Here is a 14,092-nt window from a genome sequence, read left to right on the forward strand (position 1 = left end):
GCACGTCCTTCCAATTTGTAACTAAACAAAGGTTTTGCTGTAATCACAGCCAGGATGTGAGCAATGGAGCATAAAGTAGCAAACTGTTTTACAAATAACACTTTAAATCTGTTTTGCGATGCTTTTAAATGGTAAGACATTGTGCTGTTTGTGTCTCCTTACTTCCTTCAGAACACTGCCTGCTACCAAGTATCAGTGGGATAACAGTATTGTTTAGAGAACAATCCTTAACAGTTAAACTTCTTTATAACCCAAATCTAAGAAGACATCACACATCTAAAAAATGCTTAGCCTTCATATTTAAGGTATGGGTTTACAAGCTGGTAAATCACTGAAAATTACAGTCAGTTAATAATGCCGGAAATTAGAGTTTCATTCTTCTTATTGTTCAGAACATGCATGGTGATATGAATGAAGCCTGTTGTCCTATTAACTTTTTACAAGAATTAGAGTAATATTTAAAAAATGTCCTGATTTTGAGCCTATGTCCACTCCATTACTTCTGGTTTTGTCCAGAATTCTTTTTTTAACACTTTTATTACATTATCAATTAAGACATAAGTACACATACAATGACTGGCCATTAGTATTCAAAAACGTGCATGCTGACTGGCCAGCCCAACCACCGTGCCCATTGTAAATCCTACAATATACCAACGGAAAAAGGTCCAGTCACCCGGACATCTTTCCATTTGTACATTCCAGAACTTTTATTTTTTTTTTTCAACAAAAATAAAAAAAACTATAGTCCATACTCCGGACATAGCAAAGAGGCAGCATGGAGGAAATATAAAGGAGATCAGGTACGTTATTTAAAACTAAAGACACATACCTGATTTTCTTTGCATTTCCTCCATTCTGTCTCTCTCTCTCCTACCCCTAAATTATAGCCCAAACATTTTTTTAATAATAAAAAAAAAAAAAAAAAAAGAAAACAAAAACGGAGCAACAGAGACTTTCTTTTCTCCGTTGCTTCCTTTTCAAAGCATTGATGTACTGGGTATGCGTGGGAACGCAAGTCCCATATGCATGCTCAGTACATCAAAACAATGCAGCAGTGTACCATCAGCCGTGGAAGAACAGTAATGCGCTGTTATACAAAGACACTACTTAAGAAATAAAGTATTTTTTTCTTAAATAATGTCATTGTCTAATAGCAATAACTGACTCTGTGGTTGTGGTATAGTGAAAATGACCCACGGTTAGCTTTATTTAATCACTCACCCTCATGAGTAAACCACACCAACCGTGGGTAAATCTTCAATATACCACACCACATTGTCGGTTATTGCTTAAAGAAACCATATTACAATTTTTTTTTCATTTATATACATTATGCATTACACATTTCCTGTCTTTATAACAACTGTCATGCAGTTCAACATGACATAAATAAAATGCTTGATGCCTGCTTTCCCTTAAACCTCACTCCTAAAAATTATTCTGCATGTACGGTTCCCACATATTCCACTCACTTCTATGTAATTTGCTCCTTCCCTTTTCTAAAGCTACCACTTCTAGTTCTTTTAGCTGTTTGTACAGTATTCAATATTTCAAATACAGTTAGTCAAGATTTTGATTTCAGTTTTCTTGTAATTGCTTTTTTGGCAGCTATTAGAATTAAACTTAATAAGGCCTTACCATATCTAGGCAATTCGGATCCTGTGTCCCAGCTCAAAATAACCATTTCCTTAGTTTGCTGCCCCAATATTTCTGACAAAGTACACTAAGGAATTTTTAAAATATGCCAACTGATTACAGTCCCAAACACGTTCCCATTTACCTCTTTCTTCCCCATCACACCTCCAACATTTGCTATCTACCTGGGGAAAACATATTTGATGTCTGTCTGAGATATAAAAATACTTATGCAAACACTTCCAAGCAAAAATCTTAAACCTTTTAGACTTTGCTGCATACTTGGGAGCCATACAAATATCCTCTCATTGTTCCTTGTAAATTGCTTTTCCAATCTGACTCAGCTTTGTCCAAAATTCATGAGTTAAGAAGTTGTGGTTCAAGATTCTATTCTAAAAGTATAAATATACCTCAGGTTGATTTATACAAGCTTTATCTCATAAATATCCCCATACAGCATGTATTCCATAATATTAGTGCTAAAGCCATAGTCGTAAATGCTGTGTCTTAAGAAGAGGTTTCAAGGTTGTGTTGCCACTCCCATTATGATGCAGATGGGGCCGTCTCAATAATGCTGAATTATCCTGCATGTATGCTACTCTGCCTGTAGCAACAAATAATGCAGTTGCTCTTCATGAATTTTCTACCCCTTCATCAAGAGACTGGGTAATGTATGGGACATTATATCTCAGATCTGGTTCCCCTCAAAACCCAAATTGTAACTCATAAGCAAACCAACTATTCTAGCACAACTAGTCAACTTATCACAAGCCTGACTACACCTTCTGTGTAGGGTTATCTCTTCCAACTTCATGGTTGTGCAACTGTTGGGAAAAGAGAAACACCCTGAGAGGCTGATAACTCATATAGAAGTAACAGTGTTCTCACTGTCTGTTAACATCATGGAAAACAATCTCATGACACTGTAAAAATAAATGAGGTGTAATCTGAGAATCAGGTTATACTGTATCAACATGCAGGAACACCATTATATTATTTCTTAAATGTTGCTGAAGCTACACCACTTGCAAAAGAAATACCACTTTCAGTAAACTAAACCCATTTATTTTGTTGTTAAACAAGTTCTCTTTTCTACTCTTCAGAGTTTTACAGTATTGCAGCAAAAATGTCTTAGACTAAGGGATGACTATGAATGGGGGTGATTCAAGAAATAAGGACAGAGTGGGATTTGAAAAGCAGATCATTAAGGAGAATAACAACCATACAGAATATTATATTCATAAGGTAGCAGAAAGTATTCTAAGAACTAAGCCAACACAGGAATGAAGAATACAGATTCTGCCAATACGGATGACTCCAATTAGGGGTATAAAGAATAGGCAAGAGGGGAGCTGGAATTTACTGGAGGAAACTGGCAAAGGAACCAATGTATTAGGAGCAAATAATAAGACAGGGAAAAGTAACAGAATGGAAACAGGCCAAGAAAACATTTGGACTGCAAGCTAGAGACTGCCTTCCCAATCCCTATTGGGGATTGATATCAGAGTATAGACAAACATAAAGCAATAGGGAAATTCTAAGTGAAAGACCTGCACTGGTAGAGTTTTTAGTTGGAGCTAGAACAGAAGCTGCTGTTAAAAAGGGGATAATTAGTAGGGCATATAAAATATTGCACAATAACTATAGGAATCAATCAGTGCAGGTTAGAAAAGATTGGGAAGAGAGACTAGATAAGCAATTCACAAAAACACTGGGATGACATACGTATGGCTCCCAAATATGTAAGTCTAGGAGACAGGATTTTTGTTTGGAAGTATTTTCATAGTTATTTTTATACCCCAATCAGACTGCTACAAATTTTTTATCAGGTACATGGCAAATGTTGGAGGTGTGATGGAGAATAAAGCAGTAAGTGGGAACGTGTTCTGAGAGTATAATGAGTTGACAGACTTTAAAAATTCCTTACAGAGTATTCTGTCAGAAATACTGGGTGAGCAAATGGGTGCAACTAAGGAAATTCTTTTTTTGAGCTGGGACACAGGATCTGAATTGCTTAGGCATACTAATGTTTTGCTAAGTTTAATTCTGCTGGCTGCCAAAAGGCAATTGCTAGAAAATGGAAATCAAAGTCTAAACCAACAGTATTTGAAGTAGTGAATATTGTAACAAAGATAAAAGAACTGGAAATGGGATCTTTAGAAAAGGGTAGGATCAAATTACATGGAAAAGTATGGAAATTGTGGGAGCAATATATGCAGAAAAATGTTTTGGAGGAGGAATGAGGTTTAAAGGAAGGTAGTAATTGACTTACTTATGAAATGTTGGACTGATTATATTGTACAGAAGAAGGTATGTCATATATAATGTTTGTAACCGTAAACATGTTATTATACTTTGTTTTCTTTTATATAAATGTAAGTTTGCCAATGTTACAAATGATTATTCAATAAAGGTTTTTAAAAATGTGTCAAGCTAACTGAAACCTTTACATTTTATTAAGTACAACTGCTGTTTTTATTTCTTTCAGGCAGCACAAATCTCTAATCATACCTCTCAATCTCTTAGCACAAGAATTCTGGACACAGCCAAATTAACAGGGGGACACTGATCCAAAATTAGGAAAGATTTTAAATATTGTTCTTAGAAAGTTGTAAGAATAATAGGTTTTGCATTAGCATGCATGTTCTGAAGGATATGAAGTCTAAAACTCAAATGACTGTCATTATTTAATGATTCAGTCCTAAATGACTTGCCAGAAAATCACAAATTTTGAGAGACTCAACCCCCCCCCCCCCAAAATGAGGCAAAAAATCTGGACATTCTGCAGATTGCTGGACAGTTAAGAGTCATATCTGTAATGCTTTCAAAAGATTAATCTAATCTTCAGAAGTAACATTTTTAAATACATAAACAAATGATTTCCTTTACTCTGCTTTATAAATCTCCTTCATAAATCTCATTGAAAAAAATCATATTCCCAAAACAAAACAAAACTTCATATAGTCACCTCCCAAATTCCAGTCTGTCCACCTCTTCCTACTGATATAATTCAAGCACATGAACCCTGATTCAAGTACCTTCTTTTATTTCTCCTGAAATGTACTATTCATACTGCTACAGATGTCTACTTTTTTCTTACATATCAGCCTATGCTACAGCAAATTCTACCACTCTTCAAGACACCACCTGTGATTTTTTTTTTTTAACATAGCAACTTGCAAGAGAAAAATCTGCACATTCTTTAAAATCTGCACTGAATAATCATAGGGCAGTCAGCAGAAGACATCCCAACTACCATAATACCATCAGCTCTGACTGCCCCTTCCAACCCAATATCTGCCAGTGTGCCCTGTAAAAAGCTGGGCTGACCCACTCTCCAGAGTAAGCGATGTCAATGGGGGTAGCCCATAGAATGACCTATTTAGCAATAAGGATCCAGCACTAAGTGATGATTAATTCAGAGATGACACTAGCCCCTCATTCTCTTGTCTACTGTTATTTTATTCCCAATAGACATTTTACCTAAAAGATATATATTTTTTGTCTTTTTTTTTCTAAAGAAGCTCTGTCAACTTGTTCGTTCCTCTCCTAGGGGAAGAGTTTAGCACAGATATCCAAGAAAAAACATTTTTTACTACACTGTAAGCTCCTCTCTTGCAACTGACATGTTCCCACATTTGTAAGATTTTGTTATATCATCCTCTCTTCCTCTGGGCATGAGTGCGATCCAGAACACCCATCACCACCCATGGACAAGGCTACTGCATAGCTGCTGGTTGGCAGATCTAAAAGCAGATCCTGAACCATTAAGGCATATGCTATAGTAATGTAATACCAGTTGGTGCCAGCATTACAGCCAGGTGACCTACCCTCCCCCCCCCCAAAATGGTATGATGGCATCAGCTGACACTCCCCCCTCCCCAAACAGCTCCTCCTCTGGTACAAAGGTTAATAACCAATCCACAGTTATCTAGGTCACAGTCATGGCTTTATCCCTTTATGACATGGATCAGGCTCAGCCAAAATACTTTTTTTCCTTATTCTGCTCATTATGCTAAGATGGTATAAGGTGGGGCATTAATTTAATTTTGCCCAGTCACACAGTGAAAGGCTAATTTCTGTGCAAATTAGCTATATCACAACTCAGTGACTCTGTTTTACTCTGATTATGTAAAAAACTTGGAAACCAGAATTCTCTCAGAGGAAAAGTAATGTATAAGGTAACCTTTCAAATAAAAACTTGGAAACAGAATTCTCTCAGAGGAAAAGTAATGTATAAGGTAACCTTTCAAATTTCAGTCTTCCCAAGTAAAAACAAAATGCAAAGGACACAAATTTTGGCTACTTATGTATATGCACAATTATGTATATATGATTTTACTTAACAATATATGTTTTACTTTAGCACTATATTTGCAAGTTTAACAATCATAGTACATTACTAAAACAAAACCATACCTTACCATTTATTAACTAAAGAAATTAAAAAAAAAAGTATAAAATAGTGCTTAATATGTAAACAGAACCAAGACGCTCTCCTCCAAAGAAATAAGCCAATCTGGTGGTCCCTTGCCATTAATAAACTCTACAACAGATGGAAGAAACTGTTGCAGAAAAAGGTGAAGTCCCAAGACTGGAAAAACTCCCTTATTAGCCTCAACAAAAAGGTGAAATCCCTTATCAAAACCTCTAAAGCCAGCTATGAAGGCAGAATTGCAGCAGATACTAAAAACAACCACAAAGCCTTCTATAGCTGTATCAAGAATCTCCACGGCAATACCCAGATTTGCTCTGAGTTACTGCACAATGGTACCTCCTATACTGAGCCAACAGATACTGCCAACATACTAACCAACAGATTCAGTGCCAACAGTACCCCTCCCCCCCCCAAAAAAAATCAATTATAATACCAGAAGAATGTCAGACTCCCAGCATTACTGCAGCACAGGTTAAAGCTGCATTGCCCAAGGCCAAGAACACAACTTCCATGGGACCCAAAAATATCCCTGGCTGTGTTCTGCATGAACTACAAAATGAACTGGCAACATATCTGAGTGCCCTGTTCAATCACAGCCTCACCTCAGGCTTTGTACCTACCGAATGGCACACTGCTACAGTCATCCTTCTCCATAAAGGGGGAGCAACTACAGACCCTGGGAATTATTGACTCATTAGCCTGACAAGTCTGATATGTAAGGTTATGGAGCGCATCATCATGGACCTAATTAACAAGGATATAGAGAATCTCCAAACTCTAGATCCCAAGCAATTTGGCTTTGTGAAAGGTAGATCATGCCTGCTCAACCTGTTCGACGTCTTTGAGACAGTCCCCAGATTGTGAATGAGGGCAAGGCAGATCATACAGCCTACCTTGATCTGGCCAAGGCCTTTGAAACCATTCTCCACTCAGGAATTATAGATAAACTCACCAAACTAGGCATCAACCCCTACATCACTAGGTGAGTTGCAAACTGGCTCACAGACAGAACCCACAGTGTGAAAGTAGCAGAGTCCAGGTCAGACTGCCGACCAGTCACAAGTGCAGTCCCACAGGGTTTGGTCCTGGGTCCTCTCCTATTTGGCATCTACTTCTCAGAAGTCCAGGCTAACACAGAGGGACTTTGGCTAACCAAGTTTGCAGACAAATTGCAAGCTGGGAGCCATTATTAACTCCCCAAGTGATGTAAACATCTCCCAGAAAGGCCTCACTGAGACCAATGACTGGTGTCGAAACCATGGCCTTAAGCTTAATGCTAAAAAATGTGTTGTCATCCCCTTAGGGAAAAACTTAGTTCCTGCTAATTACCACATCAATGGGGACCGACTGAACATTGAAGGCATAATAGGAGATCTGGGGACACAGGTTGATAGTAACCTCTCCTTTGACCAACACATTGCCACTGTGATCAGAAAGTCCTTCTGTGTGGCTCATCTCATTACCAAGGGTTTTGCATCCAGGAAGAAAGACGTAATCATTTCTCTCTACTCCTCCCTCATTCGATCAGTTATCGAGTATAATGCCCCATTTGGCATGTACCTTACTAGACGCTTGCAACAGCTGGAGAGGCCACAAAAGTACCTCACAAAGAGGATTCTAGGCATTAAACACATGCCCTGCATGGGCAGACTCAAAAAACTCCAGCTACTCTCTGTCTCATATCGTCTACTACGAGGCAAACTCTGTTTGACTTACAAAGCCATGTCTGACCCAGCTCAGTTAGAAATGCCACATCTAAAGAAATCCCAATCCCTCCACACCACACACACTCCAGAGACCACAACCTCATTACCACTATCAACAGAACATGCTGGAATGACAGGTTCACAACCCAGAGACTGCCCATGCTCTGGAATAGACTTCCCATACACGTCAAGCAGAGCACCTCTTTGGCCCTCTTCAAGGGAAATCTGGATGAGTGGATGGGAAATAGAAAGTTCACCCCGGGGATCACTCCATTGGGTCTACTTGATAAAGGCACTGTGAACTAACGTCGGGCGGCATGATGCCAGGGCACTTCTATGGGCTAGGCTTGTAGAGGCTCCAGGGCAATTAGCCTAGTACACACCTATGAACCTATTGAGGTACAAATGACAGATGGAGAGACCTGCATGTGCGTGATGGCCACCAGGATTAGTCCATGGCACTACATCATACACCATCAAAGTCGGTCCATTGTCAGACTCCTTTCTAGCATTAAATATTGTTTAATGTTGAGATGCCAAAGTCTTCTTTAAATTCCACTTCAGCTGTTTTATCAGGGATAGGTATGAGCCCACAGGTTTGTCCATTATGTTCAAGCTGGCAGATTACAAAGTAGACACAAACTTATGTAGAAAACAGGGTTGCCAATCTGTTTCCAGTAGGTTTGGATTCCTTGCTAAAATATCAAGATAGAAATATACCATGTCTTTAAACAAAAGGACACAAACAAAGTAATCATCAACACTCTCTGTTGCCAAATGACAACCTCAAGGGGCAATGCAGAAATGAAGTACACAAAAAAGTAAAAGGTTGTGAAGTTGAGCATGAAGCAAATTCAAAATGAAATGCAAACCAGCCAAGAAGTAAATCATTATAGGTGAAGCCCAGGATGCAAACACCACCCAAACTTGATGACTCATTAGATAGTTAAGTGCCCCACATATGACACAACAACCAAAGTAGCATATTACTACTATATATAATTCATAAAACAATTTCAGAATCTTTCCCTGGAGAATTATTTGAAACCTGACATTGTATTGTAAAAGGAAAAAGAGCATAGACCTAGACCTTAGCAGAAATTTGCAACCATGAAGAAAATAATCAAAATTAAGTATTTCTTTTGCACTATTTTTCCCTGCTGTCTGACAATCATCGGCATGCTCTCAGCCATTTGTCCCATTTGTTCTCCATCACCAGAGCAAGAGTTGACTGGGAGGGACCATCATTCAGACAGCCATCTGTGTGGTTTGAGGGTATTTACTTTATAATGTAACATTTCCATGCAGATATAGGCTAACCGAGCAGGAAAAAAGTAAAATGGGCTGACCATGCTGGATGTTCCTGACTTCTGCAAGCGAGAACAAATAGACTGATATTGATTCCTAGCCAGACAGCCTGCAAACTGTTTCTCAGAAGTCATCTTAGGATTAGTGCTACTATTTTCTCTTTATGACAGGAGGAGTAGAAAGATGATGATTCTTAGCCATTTCTGACCACTGCGTATGAATTCCTAGGTTAATTTAGTTACTGTTGCAATGTGAATTTCTTCAGTTTAAATTGTGGACTATTATGCAGGTCAGTGCTCTTTAGTGTTTGAACACATCTGAAAGCTTTACTCAGCATGTCTATCATGGGAAAACTATTAGCATAAGCAGAGCATGTGTATAAAAATTAACAGTTACTATGAACCTCTGCAACATCTGCTATAAAACTACTCTTCACTAGAGAGTCTGCAATCTTCTTCTCAGCAGCCAGTTTGGGATCAGTACAACTGTTTTGCTCCTGAGGAGAGAAGGGGCAGAAGGACATCACTCCTAGCTGCACAGAGCTAGGGTGAGGCCAGCACTAACAGAAGCCAGGTAGTAGCCAACAACTGAGGCACTTCTGTTTCCCACTCTTAATTCCTCCAATGAAACCAATACTGCATCTATAATCATGGACCTACAGCTTGTTTATACCTTTTCCCTTGGAATTCTGCTAGCTCTAGGAGTTCAGAGGCAGTGTAGCAACTGTGTTTTTCTTAATGATAAGTCTCTACTTCTGAACCTCTCTGATTTCATAATTGTGTAATGTAAATACTTAATTTGAAGTTTTGTCTCTCAACAACAACCAGTATCAGCAAACAGCATAACATCCTACCAACATATACTGAAATTGTTAAAAAAATCTCTGCCTGGGCTTCCTAGGCCCCCATGCAGCAAATCTCACTCAGCCAGGGACTCAAACATATCTCTATTCACATCTACTCCAGTGCATACGTCTAAGGTCCCATATGTCTGCACAGTGACATAAGTGTCATTGCTATCAGTCATTCCGCAATTGGGCACAATTACATTGTACGCAACAGACTGGACAAAGAGAAGATTACAGTAAGTTGTCTCTCTCTGGTAATGGATTAGGGGTGTAATAAGGGCCCCTAGGACTCCTTTCTGTCCTAAATATGAGTATGATGTTGTGGTAACCCACGTGGAGGTTAAGAAGCTTAGGTACACCATCTTGGAGGACATGCAGAGAGGCATTACTGAGCTCTTCTCCTCCAAGATCTCCATGGTAGAATAGTCATTAATGCTGAGCAGTACTCTACACCCACCAAAAATTATGCCTAAATTTGAAGAGAAAATAACTAACTGCAGTAACTGGCTACATAACTACTATCATTCCAATAGAAACCAGCATGTATTTGCCTGGGATGAAGTGGCTAATGGACAATCTTGCTTTTTGGAGATGGCCTGCACCTCTCATCTCATGGCTTTTGCTTCCTGGCCAAAGTCTTTGCTGCCTTCATAGTGCCTTTTTGATAGCGCACAGCTACATTCCAGTGTGAAGATAGCACTCCCTCTTAGGAAAGGTTCAGTGCCTGCGATTGAATGCAGGTCTACAGGGAGCTGTGGGGTGTGATTTATTTAACAAGGAACTAACTATTTTGTGACAAAACATGCATGGTACCATACTGGAGCTTGCACAGATCCAGGCAGCATTCAATAAAACTGTCTGCAATATCACTGCCAGCTACAGCGCCCCCCCCCCCCTTCTATTACCTGTGTAAGTTAAATTGAAAGGATCTTCATGAAACCAAATACATTTATCATGGATGACTTTAAATATCCTACTATAAACTAAAATATCTATATAATCAGCAGCAAATGCACTCGAAGCCTTCAGTTTTATCAGATCTAATTCATTTGATCAAACTGTTGCCTTCCCCGTTAGGAGTGGTAATCTTTTTGACTTTGTCCTTACCAACTTCGCCACTTCTTGTACGTCCACTAATGTCACTACCTACATAATAAAATCTGACCACCCAGCACCCCTCCTTTAAACCCCTCCCAAAAAAAGGTCCCATACAATCTTAGTCCCTCTATACTCTATCCTTATTAGATTTATCTTTGAATAAAAAAATAATTCAGAATGTACCACACAAAGAATCTTAATCAACTTGAAAGACCCTAAAGGTTTATGACCAGGAAGATTTCTGAACTACATAATCTAAGCTACCACAAAAGACTATAAATCCCATCACTCTACTCCATCTTGTATACACTCCTGAGGAGTGATTGCTGTTAGACCTTTACCCTTTTTTTATCTTCCTCTACTTTTGCAGAACAAATGGTTTGTCTAATACTCATGCCAAAGATCTCAACCTCTACTGCAAGTTCAACAAAATCTGCTGGAGTGACAGATTCAGTACCCACTGCATTTTCTACTTTTGGAATAATCACCCTCTAGATGTTAAACAAAGTAACACTCGATTGTCTTTCAAAATTAGATTTAGTAATTGGATGGTAGACTTTAAATTCATACCGGAGGTATGTGGAAATAATCATCTTACCAAGAGTAACTAATATACTCTCAATACCAAGGGGTGTTCTGGTTACATTTATGTATGGCCTTTTAGCCATAAGCTTTTTATGAATCTATGAATCTACAAGTAGTTGATATAATTTATACACTGCTCACAACAGCTGCTCCACAGAAAGCAACAGTGATGCATGATGGTTGCTCAGCTCTGGCATATGGCACCACCAACTTAATGCAACACAAACATCTCTTCAATTTCATCCACTACATTACACAACTGCAGTACTGACTGTACTTATAACTGTGAGAAGGTCTATTACAAGTCTTAGTCCATCTGCATATACAGTTTCTCTATGTGAAGCAAACTGTTACACATGTGCACACTCACAAGGTAACACAAAAATCCAGTGATTACAGCAGAACAAAAATGGAATAAAAGAAAATCATATGATACAAAGGATCACAAGTCATAATGAAAGCTACAAGTGTCAGAACCACAATATGGCACAGCTTTTTTGTATACTTATGCAGCTTTCAAATGTTAAGACTGCACATGTATCGGATGGCATCCTTGGTTCCAAACATAGCAAAAGTTCTGAACTGCAGAGGAAACTGACCCAATAGGACACCAATTTTCAGATTAGCATGAGCATTTTGCAACAGAGCAGAGATGGAAACTAAGCAAAATATGTGATTTCCTAACAAATAACTGCTGAAATATTAACTTCTGTATTTTATTAATGTATGTTCTTTAACTTTCAATGAAAACACACCACCATCATATTAAAAAGTCTCTTGTTTCTTCTTTCTGATGTCAAGCTTACACTGACAACAATTACATTAGATGAATGTACTGGGGAACTCATAGCCATGCACACAAACATGTGAATGTACAGCATATCATAAACCCAATCCCAACGACTTACATAAATGCAGATAGACAGAATATCAACTAAGGATACAGTATAAAATGGCGATATTTTAAAAATACAAGTTGATTCTTTTGAAAGTAATGCTATCGATTAACAGCAAGACATGGTGTCATGGTCACTAGTAATTCATATTTTTACCTATGGTTGGGGCACTTCAAGTTTGGTTATTTGGGAAGCACCCTGTCTCCAAATAACACCCCATACAAGGAGAAAGGTAAGACCTTACACACCCCTTGTCATGGTGTGTAACTCAATCAAAACATGATGCATGACAAGAATATGCTGCACAAAAAGTAGTTTATATGGGAAGGGAAATGCTGAGGTTAGAAACTGAATATTTATATACAGACAGCCTCTTTTTGTTATGTACAGATAAAAATGCCACAGAATACTGTTTTTGAAAGGGGTAATGCAGAAAAAACTGTATGGTTCTTTATAAGAAAATAAATGGTTCAATGAAAATAAACTTACCAGTTGGAAGGTGTACAATCCTGACTGCACTATCAGTTGTGTTAACATGCTGGCCACCTGCTCCTTTGGCCCTAAAGGTATCAACCCGTAAATCCTTGGGATCTAACTGAATATCTACCTGGAATCAAAAAAGAAAGTTGGTTTGTACTCAGCTTTGTACATTATGCAACATTATAACATTTCATAAAGAGCTTAAAGTGATAATGAAAAACATAATCAGCATTTAAACTGAATGTTTCATGATAAGCACTCACTTTAAAACAAAACCAGCTACAATGTGTAACAATAGTATGGAAATATCAGATATAATAGTCACAATGAAGTAGAACAGATGTGAAAGGACTTAGTCTTTTCTTTATTAATTAAATTGTTTCCGCCTACATGCAATGTGTGCAGTGTTCTTTATATCTCTTAAATGATCTACATATACACCATTTACATGTTAAAACCTATGTTTTGTTTTGTGTTAACGGACACCTTGAGAAGGGCCAAAATGTTCTTGTAAATTATGCACGTATGTGTTCTGTTGTGTTTTATACCCTAGGTAGTGGCTGAAAAGGATTTTGTACCAGCCCACTAACTTGATTAACAAACGTCAAATAGATAAAGACAGAAAGAAATGAAAGAAGGAAATAAGACTGAAGGAACTGTATGGCAAGTTTATCAGAGTGAAAATGTAAAATTAATTCATCTGGGAAACAAAAAGAAGAGTAAATGTGTATAAAATATGGTATAAAAACATAGAAAATGTGTGACTAACAGTTGCAGATGGCCTTAACAACAGGGAAGTGAAGTCTGAAAGCAATAAATAAGTTACAAAAAAGATAACAGGATACTATATACAGCAAAATGTTCTAACAATGAAAAGAAGAAATTATCATGCCTTGACATGTGCCCATCTAAAGTATCAGGGCTATTCTGAAAACCCAGCTCCACAAAGATATAGGACGTGCTGGGCAAAGTTCAAAAGATGGCAAATAACAGTCTGCATCTAAAATTAATAGAAGAACATTTAGAAAACCTTGTTGTTGTGTCTTTCGGCTTTTTCCCGGTTAGGGATCGCCACAGCGGAACTCCGGTCCACTAA

At 38.1% G+C, this 14,092-nt stretch overlaps 1 protein-coding gene across 3 annotated transcripts in view; it reads right to left on the bottom strand.

The window, feature by feature from the left end:
- MTRF1 (mitochondrial translation release factor 1) overlaps positions 1 to 14,092 on the bottom strand; it is a 793,430-nt gene that overhangs the window by 196,598 nt on the left and 582,740 nt on the right. For all 3 annotated transcript variants that reach the window (XM_044071697.1, XM_044071698.1, XM_044071696.1), the window contains one exon: positions 13,006 to 13,123. In XM_044071697.1, coding sequence (XP_043927632.1) covers positions 13,006 to 13,123 — 118 coding nt within the window. The remainder of the gene's footprint in view (positions 1 to 13,005; positions 13,124 to 14,092) is intronic.

The sequence above is a fragment of the Protopterus annectens genome, chromosome 5.part0 (genome assembly GCF_019279795.1).
Source record: "Protopterus annectens isolate FY-2018-M chromosome 5.part0, PAN1.0, whole genome shotgun sequence".
NCBI lineage: Eukaryota > Metazoa > Chordata > Ceratodontiformes > Protopteridae > Protopterus > Protopterus annectens.